Source organism: Rhinatrema bivittatum, chromosome 1, assembly GCF_901001135.1.
Source record: "Rhinatrema bivittatum chromosome 1, aRhiBiv1.1, whole genome shotgun sequence".
Taxonomy (NCBI): Eukaryota; Metazoa; Chordata; class Amphibia; order Gymnophiona; family Rhinatrematidae; genus Rhinatrema; species Rhinatrema bivittatum.
In genome coordinates, this window is record NC_042615.1 from 340,900,207 (window position 1) to 340,926,521 (window position 26,315).

General features: G+C 45.4%; 1 protein-coding gene across 1 annotated transcript in view; it reads left to right on the top strand.

The window, feature by feature from the left end:
- MTHFD2L (methylenetetrahydrofolate dehydrogenase (NADP+ dependent) 2 like) overlaps positions 1-26,315 on the top strand; it is a 342,461-nt gene that overhangs the window by 28,490 nt on the left and 287,656 nt on the right. Inside the window, exon 4 of the mRNA XM_029598931.1 lies at positions 16,978-17,130. Coding sequence (XP_029454791.1) covers positions 16,978-17,130 — 153 coding nt within the window. The remainder of the gene's footprint in view (positions 1-16,977; positions 17,131-26,315) is intronic.

Genomic DNA, 26,315 nt, shown 5'->3' on the forward strand with positions numbered 1-26,315 from the left:
CTCTTTAGTCTTTCCTCATAGCGGAGCTGTTCCATTCCCCTTATCAATATATAGGAACTCATTCTCTCTGACAAGACAAAAGAGATAAGGGAGGGGCGGAAACAAAAGGAGAACAAATAAGAAACTTACAGCATAAAATATGCATATTAAACATGGATAGCTTGAAAATTACCCCCTTCAAAATACATCGGAAAAACCTTAAGTTTCTGAGTTAGGTGCACGATTGGTCACTCTGGCATTTAGGAAGCCCTGCAATTGCCCTGGACTAAAAAAAATAAATGTATTAGCATTCAATTTAATTATACATTTGCTGGATAACGCAACAAAAAACTCGCGCCTAGAGCCTGAGCTTCAAGACACATCTCCAGGAAAGTTTTACACCATTCATGTGTAGCTCTGGCTAAGTCAGGAAAAATTCTGACAAAGCCACCATGGAAGGAAACATTTACATTTTTGAAATAAGACTTCATCACCAGACTTAAATCCTGTTTAGAAAAAAAGGACATCAACATTGTAGACCTCTCAGTCACTTCCACAGCTGAATTTTCAAAAAATGCAGATAGATTAGAAAGATCCACCACATTCTGAGAAGATCCTGACTGATTAGAACTCTGCTTATAGGGAAGAAACAGGTATTTATTGAGAGCAGGAATTTTATCAGGTACAGGTATAGCCATTAGTGTCGGTATCAGGGGAAACTTTTTTTTTTTTCAGCTGGTGTAAATAACAATGAAGCAAATTTCACCAGTGTTTCAATATCATGGTTCTGGAAACAATTATCCAGCAGCACCTGAGATATATATATATACACTACTATACGTAATACTTGGGAAGGACCATGTTCAGAGAGCACAGCCACCTGATTTAAATCAACTTTCAGGAAATTTAAACATGCTGGGGCCGACCTGCCTAGACATTGCTGGTGTTGTCTGGGACTTCAGTACCCACGTGTCTGAATACCCTTGTAGTCAGGCTGAAAATCTGTTTGCTTCCTAGGACTCTCTTCCAGTACATTTCTCTCATAAATCCCTTTCCCGGTCCTGGCTCTGTAATTTAGGAGTTTGAATCTTCTGATTTTTAGTGATATTTCCTTCAAAATGACCAGCAGTCGTCTAAGGAGCTGTGACATGCAAATCCCCTACCTGAATCTCTGACTTACCTATTTAAGTACCTTCACAATAAGGGGTTTAGCAATCTTTTCAGTTTCCTGTGCTGGCAGCTGAAGTTACATAGTTGCATTGTCCTTTTTTTCTCTGCTGCAATTCACCTAAATGGTAGCCATCTCAAACCTCCGTCTCTCTTGTGAGGGGGAGTGGGGTGGAGGGTGGTTTCACTTATATGTCCACTAAATTTCAGTCTGTCCTTTCCTTGAAATCTGTAAATCTCCTAGATCAGAATTTATAGAAAATCTTTATTCCTTGTACTATTGATCATGATTATTTTATCCTTCTCACTGAAGGGGCAAAAACTTCTTCCTGCTCCACCAACCTCATGGTTCATTTTTAAATTAAAGTACTTAGTCCTCATTTGTTGTAGATGAGTTTCAAAGGATTCAGTCAGGTTAGCATACTTGTACTGTAAATACAAGCTATATACTCTGTTAATATTATTTATATTATATTGTTTAATGCACATTGGACCAGGGAAATATTTATTAAATCTCAACCAACCAAAATCAGGATTTCTATTGCCATTCATCCATTTAGCATTATGATCTATTGATACATTTTCCTTCCAAAACTGTCATGCATATGGATGTACAGGGAGAGATTTATGGTATTTTGACATCCTGACACTTATTGTCGAATTTGTTTGAGTAAACCACAATCACCTTCATATAATGACCAAGTTCCCTGTGGTATTAGTCATCATTATTCACTCAGGATATGTGCAAAAAGTGTCTGCTGAAGTTTGTCAGAAGAGACCTTGCCAATATTTTAATTCCCCTTCCATATTTACTTCGTCTCTTTTTAGGATTTTTTAAGTTCAGTAAAAGGAGATTTTTATTCTGAAATTAAGTTCCATCTTGGGGTTCCACTAATTTCCATAAAAAGAATGGTCACAAAATATAACATTAATGACATTCTGAGCCCAGATAGGAATGTGATATTTTCCTGGTCTATAGGTACTATTATGATTTAAGGGATTAGGAGGATCATATCTTTAGTCCTGATTGAGAAGTCATCTGTAGCTCAAAAGACTATTTTCCCCTAAATAAGGATTTGAAATTGGACAATAATCTGGTAATTTTGTCCCAGCTGGCCAATTTCAGGATTGCTCAAATGTTAAAATATAATAATGTACACATTTTTGAAAACATGTCTTCTGATTTATAAAAGGGTATAAAAATTCTAATACTGTTTGCTGTAAATTTCTTAACTCCTCATCCACTGCTTATTGTAATTGTTGAAGACCATTATGGGTCTGCATCCCTAAAGAATGTCGCAATGCTTCAGCATCTACTAGGATTATTGTTGATATGGCCAGAACCCTATCTTTAACCACTATAGGGTATGGATAAGGCTGAAAGATCAGTCCTTGCGATATAGATGTGATCTTAATATCTACAAGTACTTGTTCCATATGTGATTCTCTCTTTCTTCTATGTGCGAGTTTTAATGTATTGATCCTGGTGTTTATATGATCAATCAAAAAGCTGATTGGGTTGTTCAATATCAGCCCTCCACTGCAATCTAAAAATTATCTTTAAAATTATACTGCATATCATAATTAGAGCTATAATCAAAATCAGCATTAATAATGTGACTTTTGGAATAGTAGTATATAGTATATAAAGTCTATATTTTATCCATTGTATTACAGTAGATTTTGCTGTTGAGGCTTCTGGAGCCATAGAAATTTCAATAGGTATGGAACCGGGCTCTGTCAATGAAGCTTCAGGATTTAGTAGCTCTATTTCCTCTTGTTCCTGCCTTTTTTGCCACCATATCCACTGATGGATTGTCATTACCATCCTGACCACCCTGCTATGGAATAATTTTCAAGAGCATAAGAACATGCCATACTGGGCCAGACCAAGGGTCCATCAAGCCCAGTATCCTGTTTCCAACAGTGGCCAACCAAGGCACAAGTACCTGGCAAAGTACCCAAACATTAAATGAATATATCCCAAACTACAAATCCTTATTGATTAATAGCAGATTTAGACTTCTGCTCTAGGAATTTATCCAAATCTTTTTTAAAACCTTTACACTAACTGCTGTAACCTCATCCTCTGGCAATGAATTGCAGAGCTTGATTATGCATTGAGGGAAAAATAATTTTCTCTGATTTCCTTTAAATGAGCTATTTGCTAACTTCATGGAGTGCCCCCTAGTCCTTGTATTATTCAAAAGAGAAAATAACTGATTCACATTTACTCATTCAAATCCTTTCATGATTTTGTAGACCTCACTTATATCCCACGTTCAGATGTCTCTTTTCCAAGCTGAACAGCCCTAACTTCTTTAGCAGTTCCTCATAGGGGAGCCATTCCACCCCCTTTATCATTTTGGTCTCCCTTCTCTGTTCTTTCTCCAGTGCAACTATATCTTTTTTGAGATGCGGCCAGAACTGCACACGGTATTCAAGGTACAGTCTCACTGTGGAGCAATGCAGAGGCATTATGACATCCACCATTTTATTCGCCATTCCCTTCCTAATAATTCTTGACAGTCTATTCGCCTTTTTGACCGCCACAGCACACTGAGACAACGATTTCAATGTATTATCCACAATGAAGCCTGTATCTCTTTCCTGTGTCGTAACTCCTAATGGGGAACCTAACATCGTGTGACCACAGCAAGGGTTATTTTTCCCTATATGCATTACCTTGCACTTGTGCACATTAAATTTCATCTGCCTTTTAAATGCCCAATCTTTCAGTCTCCCAAGGTCCTCCAGCAATTTATCATGATCTGCTTGAGATTTAACTACTCTGAATAATTTTGTGTCATCCGCAAATTTAAGCTCCTTACTTGTCGTGCCCCTTTCCAGATCATTTATAAATAATCAAGCCGTTAAACCCGTTAAAACGGGCTACATTAAAAAAACATTTTGGTCCGTTTTCGGACACTGCACTCGTCTACACTTCTTTTCCCTCACTCCCCCTTCCCCTCGCTCATTCACCCCAGTCACTCATCCTCCTCCCTCTCGGTCACTCACCCCCCTTCCCTCCCCTGCCCCCACTCAAACTCCCTTCCCTCACTCTCACCTCCCCCCCTTCCCTCATTCTCACCTCCCCCATCATTCTCTCTCCCACTCCCTCCCCTTCCCTCACTCTCACCTCCCCTCTCATTCTCCCTCCCCTTCCCTCACTCTCACCTCCCCCTCCCTCCCCTCACTCACCTCCCCCCTCATTCTCCCTCCCACTCCCTCCCCTCACTCTCACCGCCCCCTCATTCTCTTTCCCACTTCTTCCCCTCACTCACCTCCCCCTCACTCTCACCCTCACCTCTCATTCTCCCTCCCCCCCTCCCCCTCATTCTCCCTCCCCCTCATTCTCCCTCCCATTCCCTCAGTCATTCCCCACCCACTCTCAATCCCCACCCCCTTTCCTCTCCCTCTTATGCTCTTCAGCATGGCCTGCTCATGGAGACGGGAGGTCTCTGGGGATCCCTCCCCAGCTACTCCAAGCCACCGCCGCCACATTTCCTCCTGATATCGCTTCCGCCGTCACTCCTCTCACCTATTGTAGCTCGGCCCGCCTAACACTCGCATACCGCCGCTGGTCCGCCCGATATCGTCGCCGCCGATCCGCTGCTGCTGCTCCTCCCAGCGCCATCTTAGCTCCGCTCTGACCGACGTGCTCGCCCGCGCATGCGCAGTAGAGCTGCTCGCTACTGCGCATTTGCGGGCCGTCGGTCAGAGCCCATTTATAAGGTAGATTAAAAAGCAACAGTCCTAGTACAGATCCCTGAGGCACTCCACTGTTACCTTTTTCCACTGTGAAAACAGACCATTTAATCCTACTCTGTTTCCTGTCTTTTAAACAGTTTGCAGTCCACAAAAGGATATCGCCTCCTATCCCATGACTTTGTAATTTTCTTAGAAGCCTCTCATGATGGATTTTTTAGAGCTTCATCTGAAAATCCAAATACACCACATCTACTGGTTCACCTTTGTCCACATGTTTGTTCACACCTTCATAAAAATTTAGGAGATTTGGGAGGCAAGACTTCCCTTGTGTAAATCCATGCTGGCTGTGTCCCATTAAACCATGTCTACTTGAACAGCCTTTTGATTTGTGAGAACATAATAAGCTTTTGAAATAGGAGAAAGCAAACTTTCCTTAATAGATTTTTCAGGAAATATTTGTGTAACATTTCCACAGGTTTATAACATTTTTCTTAGGAAAGTTAATTACCTTGATATTACAATATCGAATAACATTTTCTAAATTTTAATTTTAATTTAATTTAAAATCTTTTCTATACCATTGTTAAGATATATACCATCACAACGGTTTACAATAAGGCACATAAATTAATGTTGCTAAATGTATTAAATTATATCAACTATACAGATGCCATCAAGTTACAGTAACATAGTTGTATGATCATTGTTAGTTGGTGGGTGTGATAAATCATGTCCATTTCTATCTGTATCAGTTTTAAGTACAAAAATAGTTTAATAATTGTATCTTATCCTTTGGTGGTGAACATATTCTGTATATAGGTATGACCTAATGAAACAGTTTCAACAAATTTCTGCAAAACTGGTTCTTTGATCTCCCAGGAATCAACTCTCGAAGAAATATCAGTTAATTGAGCTTGAAAAATTTGAGAAAAGTTGAGTAACTCACGTTGTTGTAGAACGAACTGAGAAACTTGATTGCTTCTGGGGACCTGTGCGAGGAACAGGGAGCATTTAAGAGAATGCTACCCTGGAGGATCTAGTTTTCAGCATTCGACCTAAGCGCCTAAGTTTGGCTTCCAGAAACTCCCTCCCACATTTTCCTATGTCGTTGGTGCCCATATGTACCATGACAACCGGCACCTCCCCAGCAGTCTTAAATCCTATCTAGATGACTTGTGAAATCTGTCACCTTTGCACCAGCTAGGCATGTTGCCAGGTGATCCTCATGCCCACCAGTCACCCAGCTATATACATTCCTAATAATCGAATCACCACCTGTGATGGTTGACCTAACCCTTCCATCCTGGGCAGTAGCCCTGGGTGACACATCCTAGGTGTAAGAGGACAATGCATCACCTGGAGAGCTGGTCCTTGCTACAGGATCTTTTCCTGCAGCACCAGGTTGATGCTTTTCGATCATGAGACCTTTCTTCTCCAAGGCAGCACCAGGCCTGCCAGACTGGAGTTGGGACTTGGCTACTATGTCCTTGAAAGTTATCTATATACCTCTCTGTCTGCCTCAGCTCCTCCAGGTCTGTCACACTAGCCTTCAGAGATCAGACTCTTTCTCTGAGAGACAGGAGCTCTTTGCACCAGGTGCACACATACAGTCTCTCAATGGCAGGTAAAAAATCATACATGTGACAGTCGATTGGCTGTTCAGAGGTCCATCCAAGGAGGTAGTACTTCACGCCCTCCATTTTACCATCAACCTACTACAATCCTTGGGGTTTCTCATAAACTATCCCAAGTCACATCTGACTCCATCACGCAGCCTCTCGTTCATCGGAGCAGATCTAAACACCGTCCAAGCCAAAGCGTTCCTCCCAAAGTACTGAGCACGCACATTATCAAACTTGGCCAAAACCGTACAGACTTGCCGAACTACCACAGCTCGTCACCTACTAACCTTGCTAAGTCACATGGCGTCCACGGTTCATGTTACCCCAATAGCTCGACTGGCCATGAAAGTTACTCAATGGACTTTAAAGTCCCAGTGGTCCCAATCACATCAACATCTGTCCCACATTGTCCACATCACCAGCCAGCTTTGTCTTACTAGTGTAGTGGATACAGGAGTCCAGTCTTCAGATAGGATTACCCTTCCAACCTCTGGAACCTCAAATTAATTTAACTGATGCCTCCAACCTGGGTTGGGGAGGCCATGTCAACAACCTCCAAACCCAGGGAACCTGGACCACAGCAGAAGCAAAGCACCAGATAAATTTTCTGGAGCTCCAGGCGATTCGTTATGCCCTCTTCGCTTTTCGGGATTGCCTGTCCAACAAGGTAATCCTAATTCCAACAGACAACCAGGTAGCGATGTGGTATCTCAACAAACAAGGGGGCTCAGGCTGTTACCTGCTGTGCCAAGACGCGGCGCAGATATGGGCCTGGGCTCTCTCCCATTCCATGTTACTGAGAGCAACCTACCTGGCAGATGTGGACAATGTGATGGTGGACAATCTCAGCCGGACCTTTCACCCCCACGAATGGTCCCTGGATCCCAATGTAGCGAACAGAATTTTCTACCAGTGCACCAGCCTGCACATAGAATTTTCTACCAGTGCACCAGCTTGCACATAGACGACTTTGCGTCAATCCACAACCGCAAAGTGGACAATTTCTACTCTCTACACCGCAGCCACAACACACCACCACGAGATGCCTTCACCCACTCATGGGCAATGTGTTTTCTATATGCCTACCCTCTACTTCCACCCATATTGGAACAACTAACTCAAATTGGTTTAACTGGGACAACCCTACAATGGTTCTCCTCCTACCTATCTGACCGTACATACCAAGTATTAATCAAAAACAAGCCATCAAAAATGATCAACCTTAACACTGGAGTCCCTCAAGGATCTGCTTTATCTGCCACCCTTTTCAACATTTACCTTCTCCCCATCTGCCAACTACTTGAAGAGCACAAAATCATACATTTCCTATATGCTGATGACATTCAGCTTCTAATTCCCATACATTACTCTATCGAAGACACCTACAAGAAAACCTCAGATCTAATGGTTTCAATCAACCATCTCCTAAATTCTTTGAAGCTAATAATCAATTTTGACAAAACTGAAATAATTCTCAGGGACAAAAAACAGAATCCAGCGCCACCACCCCTGACAATTCCAGACAAACACATTATATCTATAATCCCCACCAACCACACCAGGAACCTCAGAGTCATCATTGATAAAGATCTCTCTTTTAAGAACCACATATCAAATAAAACCAAAGAAGGATACCACAGACTCTTAACCCTAAGACATCTGAAACCATTTCTCAACCCAGACGATTTCAGAACAGTCCTGCAACTACTCATTTTTTCCACATTCGACTATTGCAACTCCTTACTAGTAGGAATACCCTTTTCAACCCTCAAACATCTACAAATATTACAAAACTCAGCAGCCAGAGTCCTAACAGGAACAAAAAGAAATGACCACATAATGCCCATATTAACATCGCTTCACTGGCTTCCTATTACTGCACGTATTGCCTACAAAGCAATGACCATCATTCACAAAATTTTAAACAAAGATGACCAAGGCCTAAACACGCTTAACATAACTCATCAAAAACCCTCTAGAAACCTACGCTCCAATAACTCAAGTTACTTAAACATCCCTACCATAAAAGATGCACATCTGACAACAACAAGAGAAAGAGCCTTCTCATTCGCATCCCCCAAACTCTGGAACACACTACCTGAAGACTTGAGAACTCAGCACAACATAAAAACGATCAAAAAAGACCTAAAAACTTTTTTCTTCCGCAAATTCTTCACTGACCCACTATCAACTGACCATACCAACCATCAAATGAACTCTCAACTCTAATCTCCAACCAAACTTGCTTCCCTCCACTTCCAACCCAAGAATAGTTATTTGACCTGACTTGCTTATTTCTATATATGCTCATTCTGTTATAATGTTTCAATACTGTTAAGAAAATAATATTCACTTTGTAAACCGTTATGATGGCTCTACCGAATAACGGTATATAAAACTCATCAAATAAATAAATAAGCAAGCAAGACTCTCGTGAAATTACGGCAGGACCGGGGCACAATGATCCTCATAGCCCTTCACTGGCCACAACAGGTTTGGTTTCCCATCCAAGCGACCTCTCAGTCCAGCAACCAATTCGCCTGGGCTCAGATCCAACTCTCATAATGCAGAACAATGGGCTTCTGCATCATCCCAACCTCCACTCCCTGTCTCTGACAGCATGAATATTGAAAGGTTGATACTACAATCCCATAACCTTTCAGACAATGTGTCTCAAGTACTCATAGCTTCACGAAAGCCTTCTGCTAGGAAATCTTATCGTTCCAAGTGGAAAAGATTCTCCTTGTGGTGCACGATGAGGGAAATAGATCCCTTTTCCTTCCCCACAACAAGGTTTCTGGACTACCTCTGGTACCTCTCAGTGCATAGCCACTTATGACAAAGTTGTAGGAGATGCCCCAATCTCGGCGCAACCCCTTGTAGGGCACTTTATGAGAGGCTTGCTCCAACTGAAGCCTTCACTACGTCCTCTGGTTCTGGCTTGGGACCTCCGTTTGAGCCTCTACACTCCTGCAAGCAACGTCATCTCACTTGGAAAGTGCTCTTTCTACTTGCTTTAACATCGGCTCGCAGAGTTGGTGAGCTACAGGTGCTGGTAACCTACCCACCTTACACAAAATTTCTCCACGATCGTGTGGTACCCCGCACTCACCCTAAATTTCTGCCAAAGGTAGTGTCTGATTTCCACTTAAATCAATCTATAATATTTCCTACCTTTTTTCCAAAACCTCACTCACACCCAGGTGAGCAGGCACTGCATTCCTTGGACTGTAAACGTGCACTTGCTTTTTATTTGGAACTCACCTCAGCCCATAGGAAGTCCACCAACTGTTTGTCTCCTTCAATAAAACCAAACTCGGAGTTCCTGTGGGCAAGCAGACCCTCTCCACCTGGCTGGCAGACTGCATCACCTTCTGCTACCAACAAGCAGGCCTTCTGCTACAGGGATGTGTGAAAGTGCATTCAGTAAGAACCATGGCAACGTCAGTAGCGTACCTCCATTCTGTACCTCTTGGTGACATCTGCAGAGCTGCCACATGGAGCTAACTCCACACCTTTGCAGCTCATTACTATCTCGACAAGGCTGGCAGACAGGATTCCATCTTCGGCCAGTATGTCCTGCGTAATTTGTTTCCAATTTAAGAACCCAACTTCCTTCCTGTGACCCACTGTGAAATTTAGGCTGTCCTCATACCCAAAACCACACCTGTTGTTGTGCCTGTTGCACGTCAGATGTTTTTGGTTCACTTTACTCAGGCATCCTGTAGCTCGCTATTCACCCATATCTGAGGACTACCATCCTGCTTGTCCTGGGAGAAAGCAGAATATCTTACCTGTAACAGGTGTTCTCCCAGGACAACAGGATGTAGTCCTCACAAAACCCACCTGCCACCCCACGGAGTTGGATCCAAAAACGTTTTCTTATTTTACTTTTCGCTCGCAACTTTTGCTACAAACGAGTCTGAAGGGAGACCCCTGTGGCCACAGGGATTATGGCCTGCTGGGCATGCACAGTGTGCCAGTCAAAGTTCTAGAAACTTTGACAAAAGTGTTCCATGACAGGGCTCCATCTGACGTCACCCATATGTGAGGACTACATCCTGCTGTCCTGGGAGAATACCTGTTACAGGTAAGCAACTCTGATTTATCGAATCATGTCTATTTATTGCTACATTAGCAGTCCTCCAAATAGGTGTTAGTAGTTGGGCAGGAGGCTGTTGGACAGTATCAAGGGTATGTACTTCAATAGTTAAATACTGTTCACTTGGACACCATCCTCCATGTTGTATTCTAAAAATAACATTCTCTCCATCTCCTATAAGTGGATAGTCCTGCTCAGTAGCTTCTACATAGAATGCTGGCCAATCCCTAAATACTTGAGCCATTGTGTAGGGATTAACCTTATCCTTTTTACTTACTTATTTTATTTTGTTTTTTAAGAAAAGAGCTCCTTAAAAGTATTTGTTTGTCTAATAATTGAGGTGTCCCATCTGGGGTGTCATTTGTCTTGGGTTCATACTCTGTCAGATAGTACCGGGTGAGAACATCATTAACAAGGAATACTCTTAGCTCTCTCTCTCTCCCTCTCCCTCTCTCTCTCGCCACTGACTGCACCACTTCAAGAGGAGTTGGCATCCCAAGGAATGTCTCAAATCTCCTTAAAATTAGCTCAGTTTCTAACAACGGTCGCGGATCAAGGAGGACGCAGGCCAGAGCCTCCACAGGAGTCTCCACGATCTTCTCCAAGAAGCCCCAGCCCTGGTACGGCCCCGGAATCGCCTTCTCCTTCTCCGGCTGACCAATCACCTTTATCATCTTCTCCTGGCTCTTCCACAGGGTACCCATCGGACCCTCCAGAGGATCAACCAGAGCCAGTTTCTCCTGAAGACCTCAAGTATTCTAAATTTCTTGAGAAAGTAGGTCTAACATTGAATATTGAAACAAGGAAGTTGCCAGATCCAACAGCAGATGTTCTTGGTTTACTAAAGGTGTTTGAGACTCCAGCAGAACCAGTTGCCCTTCCATCCCATGAAGTGCTGGATACACTAATGAAAAGAGCCTCAACATCCAGAAAATCAGAATTAAAATATCGGATGCATCAGTCTTCTTACTACTCCCATGTTCAGTTGTTTCACGCTTCCGTGGTGGTGGAGTCAGCAAATCAGAAGGCCCGTAAATCCAGATTACATTCTAACGCCCCTCCTGGTCGTGACTATAAATACATGGATGATTTTAGTAAGCAAGCATACCAATCAGGTTTGTTTAACGCCAAAATACAACAGCACCAGTTTGCAATCACACAGTATTTATTCAAGTGTTTGCAAGCCTTAAAGCCAAAACTTCAGGAGGGATCTCCTGATCAGCACTTACCTGATGAATTCCATCATGGAGAAAGGATTGAGACATCTAATCCGCACAGTATATGAAGGATTTGAAACATCCACAAAGTCTACAGCAAATGCCATCGCAGCAAGGAAAATTGCATGGCTGAGAGCAAGTGCAATCAGGGAGGACGTTCAGGAAAAGTTAGCGAACCTCCCATGCTTATCTGACAACTTATTCAGCGACTAGTTCCGGGAAACTGTAGCACAGTTAAAGGAGCAGAAGTTAGCAGTCCAATCGCTAACTACTCCATCAGAGTTTTCCTCTTCTAGAAGGTATTATTCAAGCTACCGAAAGCCGCAATATCAACGTCGCCCTATTAGGCCTTATCCACCTTCACGACCTTTGTATTATTCCACTGCACGCCCTCAAACCTCGCAATCTCAGCTGCCTAGACAGCATCAGAGGACTCCAAAACAACCCAGGACTCCTCAGGACCAAAATCTGCCTAAACCTTCACAAGGTTTTTAGGAAATCCCACACCATCGCTACCATTTCCCGTCGGAGGCAGGTTACTCCACTTCTTACCTGCATGGACTGCCATCACAACCGACCTCTGGGTTTTAAAGATAATAAAGGAAGGATACTTCCTCAATTTCCAATCTTCTCCCCCATGCCACACTTGGTACGCACAAAGAAAGAGGGCGTACATTCTCAGCAAATGCACCTGGAAATCAGCAACCTCCTGCAACAGCAGTGCATACACAAACTACCTGTATCACACCATCACACAGGTTTTTATTCCCAATACTTCCTCATTCCAAAGAAATCAGGAGGACTCCATCCTATCCTAGATCTCAGAGCACTCAACAAGCACCTGATGACTGAAAAGTTCAAGATGACATCACTCAAATCCATCCTACCCTTTATTCAACCCAGAGATTGGATGTGTTCCATAGATCTCAAGGATGCTTTTTCTCACATACCGATGCACAAGGCCTCCTGGCGGTACCTTTGCTTCACGGCGATGGGTCAACATTTTCAATACAAGGTACTTCCATTTGGCCTCTCCTCAGCTCCCAGAGTTTTCATGAAATGCCTAATGGTAGCGGTGGCTCACCTACGAAGATAGGGCATCCAAATATTTCCTTATCTGGACGATTGGCTTCTAGTAGCACCCAGCCCATCCCTTCTACAACCAACCTCCTCACGACCATTCAATGCTTGGATGATTTGGGACTGCTGATCAATTACAAGAAATCAAATCTGCATCCAACACAAGCATTGCAATTCATTGGAGCCCATATTGACACTTTAAAGGACAAAGCTTTCCTTCCCAACATACGAGCAATGACACTGAGAACTCTCGCTCAAACCTTAAGACTCTCGACCACTGCTCCGGCTCGACAAATATTAACACTTCTCGGACATATGGCAGCATCGATCTATGTGGTCTTCAATGGGGTCTAAAGACTCAATGGAATCAATTCTCCAACAGCCTCTCTGCTCCTGTCTCCATCATGCTCAGCATGAAACAGGACTTAGACTGGGTGCCTGGCACCCACAACTCTAACAGTGGGAACCCCACTATGACCCTCAGTTCATCATATCATACTCGCCACAGATGCCCCGACAAAGGAATGGGGTGCTCACCTCACCCGCCTTCAAACTCAAGGCCTCTGGTCCACATGGGAGAGTACTCAGCAAATAAATCTGCTAGAACTCCAGGCAATCCGAAATGCTATCCGAGCCTTCCAACTCACATTACGAGGAAAAAGTCATGATTCACACAGACAATCAAGTGGCCATGTTCTATATAAACAAGAAAGGAGGGTCCGGTTCCTGGACCCTATGGTAGGAAGCAATTATGATTTTGGAATGGGCATCCAAAAATTCCATTGCCCTGCAAGCCACCTACTTACCAGGCATAAACAACACCAGAGCAGACAAGCTCAGCAGAATTTTTCATCCCCACAAATCGGAGCTGCAGCAAAAGGTAGCATTACGGCTATTCCACACCTGGGGCTGGCCACGCATCGACCTCTTTGCCACAGAACGTAACTGCAAAGTTCCGACCTTCCTTCTGTACGATATAGCCAAGTGCTCGGAGATTAACGCAGGATGCGTTTCTCATAAACTGGTCAGAGGGCCTACTGTGCGCCTTTCCACCAATACCGCTGATTTCTCGTATGGTACATAAATACATTACGGACAATGCAGATCTTATTCTAATAGCTCCAGCATGGCCCAACCATGGTATGCATACCTAATTCGTCTATCAATAGACACTCCACTCCCGCTGGGAAACAGCCCTCAACAACTAACCCAGGAAGGGGGATCCCTTCGACATCCACTTCACTCCTCTCTGAACCTCACAGCGTGGAGAATGAAAGGCTATTATTTCAAAATCTAGACCTTCCATCTCACCTAGAGGATATTCTGATCTCTTCCAGGAAACCTTCCACCAGGTTAAATTACAGAAGAAAATGGTTTAGTTATGCCTCTTGTTGTTCGGACAGGAACATGGATCCATTCACCTGCCCTCCAAACAAATTGCTTGCTTATCTTCACCTTCTGTATCAAAAAGGTCTAGCTACAGCCTCCCTCAGAGTCCACCTGAGTGCTATAGCAGCTTATCATTCTCTACACAATGACGCACCAATATCTACTCACCCTCTCATTTCCAGATTTATGAAGGGAATCTTGCGTCTGTGCCCACCGATACAAAAACCGCCTGTACCGTGGGATTTAAACCTTGTTCTGGAACAACTTATGTTGCCACCTTTTGAACCCCTGGATACTTGCCACCCCAGATACCTGGCATGGAAGGTACTCTTTCTAGTGGTGCTTACTTCGGCAAGACATGTTAGTGAACTTCAAGCACTAGTCTACTACTCTCCATATCTAGTATTCTACCACGATAAGATCACTTTACGAATACATCCTAACTTCCTACCCAAGGTGGTTTCCTCTTTCCCCCTTAATCAAATGATAACTCTTCCAACTTATTTCCCAAAGCCTCATACCAATGAAGCTGAGCGAAAACTACACACCCTAGATTGCAAACGAGCACTGGCTTACTATAAGCAGAGGACTGCTTCGGATACTAGAACGTCGCAATTCTTCCTCTCCTTTAACCCAAATACTCCAGTGTTACCAGTTTCGAAAAGAACTCTATCATCCTGGATCACAAACTGTATTCAGTTTTGCTACCAAAGAAGTTCAGAATCCTTGACTTCTTCTCCTAAAACGCACCAGGTTGCGAGCTTTAGCGTCTTCCATAGCCCACCCACATGACATTCCCATAGTGGACATTTGCAAAGCTGCAACCTGGTCCTCACTTCATACCTTCACTGCTCATTACTATTTGGACAAACTTGCAGCAGCGGATGTCTCCATGGGCAAACAGATCCTAGAAGTGGGCACCTTCTGAATCATCTAGATAACCAAGGACTATCCGCATTTTTTTTCGTTTCGCATCTTGAACACACGAAATATCACAAACTTAACCAGAAGCTATCGCTCAATATGCTAGCTGGGAACTCCCAGACAGCATGGCTAATTCATCCTGCTTATCTATGTGAAAAGAACAAGTTTGCTTACCGTAAACGGTGTTTTCCGTAGATAGCAGATGAATTAGCCATGCTGACCCTCCCACCTCCCCGGACAGTCTTGCTATCAACTACTCTTCTTTATCACGGACTGAGGAGACTCTGGAAGGTGGGGGGAGGTGCCAAGCAGGCACACACTACAGCAAGACTCAGAACTTTACTTGGAGAGCTCCGCCACCTACAGGGCCGGAGGACGTCCCAGACAGCATGGCTAATTCATCTGCTATCTACAGAAAACACCGTTTACGCTAAGCAAACTTGTTCTTATTGAAGGCATAACAAGTTAATTAAATCAACTGGAACTGTTCTGTCCCCAGCAGTGGGTACATGTTTGTATCTGTATATATATTGTAGTTTAACTGTGTTTAGTGCAGTCCTCCCTTCTAAAGGATTCTTAATACTGAAACACATTTTGTAACCCATGATAAAAGTCTGTGAGCTTAAGAGGAGCCTTTGCCCTTAAGAGAAGCTCCCTCCCCCCCCCCCCCTCCACTTTCTCTCACTATCGGAAGAGCTTGAATGCCCCTCAATCTAACTTGAGTCTTCCTAGGTGCCTTATAGGCTCAAGGGATTGCCTTTCATGCTCCCCCCTGTGTCACATGGTTCTTAGACTCGCTGCAATTGGAGCTTGTCCCATGCCCCCAGCTTGTGAAGGCGTTTCCTTTAGCAGCTCTTGACGAGATTTCAGTCTTGCCCATGCTTGCTTCTGAGCCAGCAGCACTCTGTAAAACTCCCTGAAACGATCAGGTTTTTTACCTTTTCTCTTACTGCCTTCGTCTGAAGACTAAATCAGCCTCATATCCCTCAAGCTTCCTACCTCTACCATAAACTAACTCCTGCAGCACAAAAGACCTCCTTCTCCCTCCTGCTACCCTGTCTCCAGTTACCAAAGATCTTTGCCTAGGAGCTCACATTTGAATTGCAACAATTGTAAATAATGAAAAATTTACCTGTTAAATAAATACATTCAAACGTAAAGAATCTTTGTCTTGAGGACTGATTGGAGAAAAAGTTTAGCTGCCTGGATGGCAAACTCGGATGTCTGCCTGACCCAGAACAGGAACGGTGTCCAAAGTTTTGCACATGACATGTTTACTATTATTTTTAATCTGTAAAAATCAGCAATAAACAATTTTGTAATAAAATTTGCAGCAAGATGTGTACCATTTGTCAGTTTCTGTTCACTTTGATTCATTTTGAACAGGGGTGCTTAAACGTTTGCACACAACTGTATTGGAGAATTAGCTTGGCGGTTGCTGAAGACCAGAGTTTATATGGACAGATTACAAACTAGAAAATATGCATGATAATTTAAAAATGAAATATGCATGCATATTTTCCAACTTCTTATGTAAACACACCTCTTAGAGTTTCCGTTTTTTTTTTTCAAATTAAAAAACACAGCTATATTTAGCCACTGTGTCCAGAGCAATTTTCTCACCTTGTGATCTAGATGCCTTTTCCGTGATCAGACACTCAGTTCCCTTTGAAAATTGTCTTTTCAATTTATATTCTCCTTAAAATATGTATTGTTTGTTTGAAAAATACATGCTAAATAGTGAAAAAAGTGCTATAGAAATTAACATTATTGTACAATTTTTTAGCTCACATAGATGAGAGGACCATATGCAATGCTGTTGCACCTGAAAAAGATGTAGATGGATTTCATATCATCAACATTGGGCGTTTATGCCTTGATCAGTATAGTTTGATACCTGCCACCGCTGCTGCTGTTTGGGAAATTATTAAAAGAACGGGTAAGAAAATATTGAGAAGTACTTTATTTTATTTATTTTATATTTTGACCATTGGCTGTTGGCAAAGAGTCCTGAATGGTTAGCTCAGAAATAAATGGAAGATGTACTATGCTGAGATACCCTGGTGAGCAGTATGTTAACTCTAATGAGATCTGAAATGATTGTAGCTCTAACCTTTATTCATTTTTTAAAAATGTTATTACTTTAAAATCATTACTCTAGACAGCTACACAATCCAATGTGTTGCAAGCATATTATTAGAATTTAAAAAAAATTGAAGCCAACATTCTGCACCATTTGTTTGGAGAAATAACAAGTTTTGAAAATCCGGTTGCGCTGACCAAATATGGGAGGAGCGGCTTGGAAGTGAGCCCTTAGTGCTGTGGTGTAATTGCAGCAGCTTGATGGGCAAACCTGTGAAGCCTACGCCGACAGCTGGCAAATGTGCCCTGAAGCAGGACAGACTGCAACCTCCCCCGCAGGTTGAGCACTTGGGTTCTGGCAGCCAGCAGGACTGAGTTGGGTCCCTAAGGCAGAAGAGAGAACAAGAGTCCAAGGGCACACTGGGGTCAGGACAGGCTGCAGACTGAAGATACCAGAGATAGACCAAGGTTGGGGCAGGCGGCAAGCAAGCATGGTCAGGTCCAAAGCAAGAGGTCAGGTTCAGGCGGCAAGCAAGCATGGTCAGGTCCAAAACAAGAGGTCAGGTTCAGGTGGTAGGCAAGCATGGTCAGGTCCAAAACAAGAGGTCAGGTTCAGGTGGTAGGCAAGCATGGTCAGGTCCAAAACAAGAGGTCAGGTTCAGGTGGTAGGCAAGCATGGTCAGGTCCAAAACAAGAGGTCAGGTTCAGGTGGTAGGCAAGCATGATCAGGTCCAAAACAAGAGGTCAGGTTCAGGTGGTAGGCAAGCATGGTCAGGTCCAAAACAAGAGGTCAGGTTCAGGTGGTAGGCAAGCATGATCAGGTCCAAAGCAAGAGGTCAGGTTCAGGTGGTAGGCAAGCATGATCAGGTCCAAAGCAAGAGGTTGATACCAGGACAGACCAGTACAGGCAAGACTGGAGAAGTCAAGGTAGGAACCAGGAACACGCAGGAATGCAGGAGCAACACCTACGGTGAATGCAGGAGACCATTGCTGAGGCATCTGCTGCTTGTTTGGAGCAGTCTTATATAGTGGAAGCGGGTGATGTCATCAGTAGGCACCGGGTCCAAGTTTCCTGCCACGAGCCCTTTAAGTATAGATGTGTGCCGTATGCATGCACCTAGAGGGAGCACCGGGAGGAGCAGGAACATGGTGGCACACAGTTGCCATGCCAGCGTGCAAGCTGCAAGGAGCGGCTTCAGCAGTCTGAAGCGGCATCCTGGCTGTGGGAGGCCTCGGGCAGCATCAGGATTAAGTGAGGCGGCTTGCAAAGCCTTCCTATGAGTCGCATATCATAACAGTACCCCCCCTTCCGAGTCTTCTGGGCTTGGGCTTTTGGGAGAATCTCTTGTGGAATTCATATGTCAACTGTGGAGCTTGAAGGTTTGAGGCTGCCTCCCAGAAATTCTCTTCAGACCCAAAATTCCTCCATGCAATGAGGTACTAGATTTGGTTCTTGACCTTTTGAGAATCCAAAATCTCTTCAACCTCGTATTGAGTGTCTTCCTCCACTGTGACTTCATTGGGCTTGAGGGGTGGTTTAGACAAGATAGCTGATTTCAGCAGGGATATGTGGAATACATCATGAATCTGGAGAGACATGGGCTACCTGAATTTGTAGTACACAGGTCCCAACTGCCATACAATAGGAAATGGGCCCACAAATCTTGGGGCAAACTTCAGCGAAGGCATTTTTAGGTGTAGAATATTTGTGCTAAGCTAGACCAGGTTCCCAGGCTGGAGTGGATATGCTGGGTGGCGTTTCCTTGTATGCCTGCCTCTTGGAACGTTCCGCTGCTTGTTCCAAGAGATGGTGCATTTAGTGACAAAGGTCTTGGTGTTCGCATCCCATCAAATAAGCCACAGTGCAGGTGACTGAGTCCGGGACAGGCTTAGGTGTCTGAGGGTGATGGCCAAATACCACATAAAAGGGTTAGGACCCAGTGGAGCTATTTACATGATTATTGTGGCTGAACTCTGCCCATGGGAGTACAGATGCCCAGTTTGTTGGGATCCTGCCTGCGGGCCTAGCCGCAGGCAGTCCCTTCCCTCCGGCAGCAGGTCGCCACCCTTTGCGTGGCCCGGAGGCCGCCCCTCTTGCCGGTGCCTCCACGGTCCTAGTGCCACTGCCGATGACTCGACCTTCGCGGTGGGAAGACACCGGGATCCTTTCTTCCTGCAGCAGGACACCGCCGCTGACTTCCTCTCTTCTTCGCGGCAGGGAGCCGCCTTCTGCTTGGCCTCCCACAAGGCATGGATGCCGTTGCAGTCTTCTGCCTCCTGGTTCTCCATAGGCGCGGGCTCGCACCTATTCTCTTAAAGGGCCAGTGGCGGGAAAAGCCCCATGGCCCTTATCAATGACATCATCCATCATTGCCTGGATCAGCCCTATAAAAGAGCCCTGCCTCAGTTCCTCAGGGCCTTTGGATCTGGTCTTCACAGCATCTGTGGTCTTCTTTCCATTCCAGGTCCTCCGTAGTCTTCCTGTGTCTTGACGGCTCTTCGTTCCATGTCTTCAATGTTCCTGGTCTCTTTTGTCTTGATGTTCCTGGTCTCGTCCCTCGTCGGAGCTCCTTCGACGCTTATTCCTGATGTTCCTGATGTTCCAGATGTCCGATGTTCCCGTCCTGACTCCGTCCGTCTCATCTTCAGGTCTTCGTCCAGTTCCCAGATTCCTTGTCTGTCCTTTCCTGGTGCCACCATCGTGGTCCGTGACCAGCCCATGGGGGGGCTGTGTAGGGCGCCTTGTGGTACAAGGCCTTTTTATCGTCAGCAGCGCAAGCCTCCAGGAAGGCTCCTGTTTTTAATGCCGAGCTTCTGAATCCTGAGTCTAGAATACTGTCCCAGTCTTTGGAGTTCCTTGGGCCTGCTTCTGTCCATGCCTAAGACTTTGCCAGAACCTGCTGCGCTTCAGCATGGTCAGCGACAACCAACAGCGTCTGTGTAGGGCGTGCCCCGGTGCAGGCCTCTCCTGAATCTTCGTCATGTCCTGGTTTCAAGTTCCACTGCTTCGCCTGGAGTCTGCTTCACCTTCAGCATGGTCCGCAACCAGCCATGGACGGCTGTGTAGGGTGCGCTGCGTGGCAGCACTCACCCAGTACTTTTTCCTGAATCCTTGCCTGAGACCTCCGAGTATCCTGAGACTACGTCCAAGTCCTCCGAGGATCCTAAGTGTACGTCTGAGTCTTCTTGTTCCTGCCCTCAGCCTCTGTCTGGCCTCATGCTCTCGTTCCCAAGCTGCAGGTCTGGAAGGGTTTATCAAGTTGCCGGAGGGCTACTCTTGAGACCAGCATTGCGTTACTGGGTCTCATTGGTGTGTGGAGGGCTGAGCCTGCCTTGTTCCTGTTCCTGAAGTTCCTTGCCTTGTCTTCAGTCCAGCCTTGCTCATGCTCTGCCCATGCTCATACTTGCTTACCTCTCACGGTGTGTCTTAGGGCTCCTCCCTGAGCTGCGCCATGATCCAAGGGCTCACAATCTCCCTCGAGAAATGACTGCACCTCTGCGCTTGTAACACAGTTGTCCTGGCATTGGTTTACGTAGGCTCTTAGGAAAGCCTTCAAGGTCTGATATGTGCACTCGGTTTTCTTATTGTTCTGGGGGTGATAGGCTGATGTAAATCCAGAGTAATCCCAAACTTCTTGCACAAGCTTTTCCAAAAATGGGCCGTAAACTGTATCCCACAGTCTGAAAGGTTGTGGAGAGGGAGCCCATGCAGGCAGAAGATGTGCTGGACAAAGAGATTTGCCAAATCAGGCACCAAAGGAAGTCCAGGGAGAGGCATGAAATGGGCCATCTGAGAAAATAGATACATCACTACCCATATAGTAGTGTGTCCACTTGACAGGGGAAGGTCAATGACAAAGTCAGTGACCAAGTGGGTCCAGGGTTCCTTGGGGGTTGGCAGTACCTGTAGCATCCACCACGGTCGAGTTTGAGTACTCTTGTTCATTGCACACATAGGGGAAGACTCTATCGTTTCATGTCAAATTTCATCTGAGGCCACCTGAAATGATGGAAAATTAACTCCAGAGTTTGAGGGATGCCAAGATGCCCTGCCAAATGGGAGTCATGGGCCCATTGAAGAACTTGTTTTACATGAGCTCGATGTTCCTATAATGACTTTGAAAAGATCAGGTTATCATCCAGATATACTTCCACATGAGATTAGAGAAGGTCCCGAAAAATATCATTTACCATAAACTGAAAGACCGAGGGGACATTGCATAACCCAAAGTGTATTGCCAAGAATTCAGTGTCCAACCCTAGTATTAAAAGTGATCTTCTATTCATTGCCCTTATGGATCTGATTCAGGTTGGTAAATACCTGTGTCCCCTGAGGTGATCAAAGAGCTTGGTGATCAGTGGGAGAGGGTATTGGTTCTTCTTGATAACAGCATTAATCCCACAAAAAAGAAGCCAGCCCCAGCAAGTGATGAAGGATGAATGAACCCTCTGTCCAGATTTTCTTTGATATATTTGCACATAGTCTCGGTTTTGGGTGCAGAGAGTGGGTAGACTCAAGTCTATAGGACAGTTGTAGGAGTGATGTGGTGGCAAGATCTCTGCCTGTTGTTTTGCTAAAGACATCCGCGTTCTCTGAGTACTGTAGTGGCAAGCCTGTTAGCTCTGGGATGACTGTTCGGGTGAGGTGCGTGGGAGGGAGTACCTTGGCGAAACATTGTTCATGGCAGCAGGAGCTCCATCTGGCAAGCTGCAGAGTACTCCATTAGATGTAGTGCTGATGTAGCATGAACCAAGGTAGGCCCAAAATGACTGCATTGACCTCTTTGGACAGCACATAGACTAATCTGCTCTCTATGTAAAAGGCCAGTTTGCATAGTGAGCAGAATGGTAGCTCTGGTGACACATCCAGGTAGAGGTTCCCCATGGACAGATGAGATTATGAGTGGTGTGTCCAACAGAATGTTTGGAATTCCATAGTGATGTACCAAGGATTCGTGGATGAAACTGCCTCCTGCGCCAGTATCGAGAAAGGCTTGAGTATTCACATGGGTGTCCCCAAATGAGAGACATGCAAGTTCTAGTATTTGAGGAGAGGTACATAGTTGACCTAGGGTGGCCTCTCCCACCAGATCTAGGTCCTGGAGTTTCCCAGCTTGGCCGGGAAGTGATTTTCAAAGTGTCCAGATGCTGCATAATATAAGAACAAATTGAAGCACCTGCCTCTCTGCTTTTCCTCAGCAGTTAACTTGAGGTAGTCTATTTGCATAGCCTCTTCTGGTATTGTTTCGCGCTCCGGCCGCGGCCGTCCTGCGCGCAGACCTCCTCACTTTCATGGTCCCACAGCAGGCCCCGGGACGACCTCCCTCGTGGTAGTTGCCAGTCCTGCCAGGCCCTGGCGTCCCGTGGCGGCGGTCGCCGGGCCTTCCATAGCACGCCGGGCCTCATGCCGAGGTTCGGCGTCCTCGGCCATCTTGGCCATGCCCATACGCACGTGTGCGCGGACTGCCCCGACTCATGTAGGGTCAAGGGTGGGTCCTAGCTCCGCGGCGCGCCCTGATTGATCCTCTGATATAAGGAAGTTCCTGTCTTCACTTCCTTGCCTTGGCAATTGGGTCGGTTTGTTCTGAGATTGCCTCTGCGCTAGTACTTGTGCTTGCTTGTCCTAGTCTCGTTCCAGGATCCTTCTATTCCAGTTCTGTTCCTGACTCGTACCTGCATCCTAGTTCCTGTTCCTGCTTGTTCCTGTGTTCGTCTGTCTGTCTACCCAGGGAGTACCCTCGGACAGTCTTACTGGTACTGACCTCAGTCTGTTCCTGACCTGCCTGCTGCCTGCCTCAAAGACCACAGTCTGTTCCTGACCTGCCTGCCTGCCTCCCGCCTGCCTTAAAGACCACAGTCTGTTCCTGACCTGCCTGCCTGCCTACCGCCTGCCTCAAAGACCACAGTCTGTTCCTGACCTGCCTGCCTGCCGCCTGCCTCAAAGACCACAGTCTGTTCCTGACCTGCCTGCCTACCGCCTGCCTCAAAGACCACAGTCTGTTCCTGCCCTGCCTGCCGCCTGCCTCAAGACCTCAGCCTGCCTTCGACTCGTCTGACCTCCGGTGCCTGACCCCTGCTTTGCCTGACCACTCTCGGACTGACCTCTGGACATTGACCTTTCGCCTTCCTGACCTCGTCTCCAGATTCTGGCTCTGTTCCTTGCCTTGTCATCACCAACTCTGTTCTGGTTCTCCCTGCACCAACCAGTTGCCATTCTTGAACCCGATCGCGCTCCCCGTGGGCATGCCGGACTTTCACTCTCCTAGGAGACCATGCGAGGCCCACCTAAGTCCAAGCAATCCGGGTCCCTATGGCTCTTCTCGGGGGGACCTCGGACTTCCAGTGGTGAAGCTCTTCCTAGCCTCTGTCTCCTCCAGTGCTCCGCCCCCTGGGGGCAGTTACCTCCTTTTCCCTTTCAGGAGGCGTTCCACCTCTGCCCCAGGACAAGGGTCCACCCCCAAGCGCAACAGAGATGACCTAGATACCACTGAGCGCTGGAAATTAGGAGCAAGGCGAATGGGGTGCTGAGTTAGTCCCCTCTCTCTAGCCTGTTCTTGGAATCCGAGGTCCAGGTGTATGGCCAAACCGATTAGCTCCTCCAATGTATCAGGCAGATCCCAGCAAGCCAGCTCATCTGTAATACTCTTTAATAGCCTTTGCCTGAAGATTGCTGTTAAGCTGTCACTGTCTCATTGCAGTTCAGATGACACCGTATGAAAATGAATCACTTACTCTCCACAGACCGGGAGCCTTGACTGATCTGAAGAAGCTCTGTGGCCATGGACGATGTGTGACTGGCTCATCAAAAATTAAACGAGACTCTCTCAGGAAGTTGTTCAGATTTCCCAGGAGCAGGTCATCTCTCTCACAGAGAGGTGAAGCCCAGGCCAGGGTGGAACTACTCAGCAAGGACATGATATAGGTAATCTTGATGTGATGTGACAGGAAGAAAGTTTCTTACAATTCAAATTGCATCCGACATTAATTCAGGAAACCTCTACATTTGGTGGGATCTCCCTCATACGTTGGAGGTGAGGACAAATGAAGCATGGAAGTAATAGGCCGTACCCGAGATGCCAGAGCTGGTGCCACAGGAACTGGATGAGCGGCCGTGCCCTGAATAATAATTGGCCATCTTGTTCAGTTTGTCTTGCTGCTGTTATAGCTGCTGAGCTAGCACGGCAATGGCGAAGACCTGTGATGAATCCAATGAGCTCAAGCCCTCAGCAAACTGTGATGAGCAGCATGGAAGTGAGCGCTTAGTGCTGTGGTGTAGTTGACACAGGAGGCCTACACGTACAGCTGGCGATCGCACCCTGAAGCAAGACAGACTGGAGCTTCATCTATACCAGCCACCTTCCTCGCAGGTTGATCCCTTGAGTTCTAGCAGCCAGCAGTCTTAAGTGGGTCCCTAAGGCAGAAGAGAGAACAACGGTCCGAGGACACACCAGAGTCAGGACAAGGAACAGATTGAAGATATGAGAGACAGATCAAGTTTGGGGCTGGTGGCAAGAAAGCGTGGTCGGGTCCACAGCAAGAAGTCAGGTCCAGGAGGCAGGCAAACATGATCAGGACCAAAGCAAGTGGTCGGGTCAGGTCAAGGCGGCAAGCAAGCATGGTCAGGTCCAAAGCTAGAGGTTGATACCAGGAGATCAGGCCAGAATGGACAAAGATACACGAAGGCACTGGACGAGGCAAGGCTAGAGAAAAGGCAGGAACATGCAGGAATAACAGGAACCCAGGAAAACCAGAAATGCAGGAGCTGTATTGCGAATTCAGGGGACCCATTGCTGAGGCATCTGCTTGCCTGGAGCAGCCTTATATAGTGGGAGTGGATGATGTCTTCAGAGAGTACCAGGTCAAAGTTTCCCACCTCAGGCCCTTTAAATATAGCTGCCTCCTAGAGAGAGCACTGGGAGGAGCAGGAACATGGCAGTGCACAGATACTGTGTTCTTGTGCAAGCTGCGAGGAGCAGCTCTAGCAGTCTGAAGTGGCTTCTCAGCCATGGGAGGCCTCGGGTAGCATCAGGCGTAAGAAAGGCGGCTCGTGGAGCCTTCTCATGATCGTGCATCGTAACAAATAATTTTTTATCTGGCTTAAGTTATACGGTGGGTTGGGATATCCCAGGATGGATTCAGCTAAATACTAATTTTCAGTGTTATTCAGTTGAAAATCAGCATTTAGCTGAGTAAACAGCCAAATAAACTTATCTAGCTAATATTAAGATAACTGAGGGTAATCACAATATACCTATGCCACTGAATATCATTGCAAAGTTTGCCTGAAAAGTTTATCCTGCTAACTTTGCTAGCAAGACTGTGGTTGAATATGGACCTCATTTGATTTTTTTCTCCTATTGCTGAAAAAGGTTTTATTGAACAATTTTTGTTTATACCGAATGTACTCTATATTATTTGTAAAATCAATTTTTTTTGGCATGGCAGCTTTCTTCTGCTCCATTAGACTTTTAACTCAATTAAAATCAGGCTCTCTGTTGGATTACCATGCTATGTGCCTTCATGTGCAACTACCAAGGGATTCATTTTATATTTTTGGAATGCATAATTGTGAACTCTGAATGCAGCCAGTAGGTGTTGCCAAAGAGTGGTGGCTCCCCTGTGGAACTTAAAGGTAGAAAAAACTTTCTGTCAATGTGAACAGCATTGAAGAGGCTTCATACCAAATCCTCATTAGGGCCAAAATCAACATCATCCACTTTCTTTTCTTTCTGCTACACCAGTCAAGAATGATTGGATTTTAGTCGTGATGAAGGCAGATAACATTCTTTTTTTTTTTTTTATTTGTGACATCACCTCTATATCTGTTGAGCACAGACCGGTATGAGCCAGTATTCTCTGCCTCCAACTGATGGAAAAACTTCTGATAGAACAGCAGTATATATCTTAATAGTTTAGCATATGATTTGAATTTAATTAAAAAAAAAAAAAAAGAAATATTTTGGCTATGCATCTATAATAGTTACAGAATGACAAGCCAACATTTTGTTATGATCCCATTTTCATTAGAGGATTCTTGGTTGA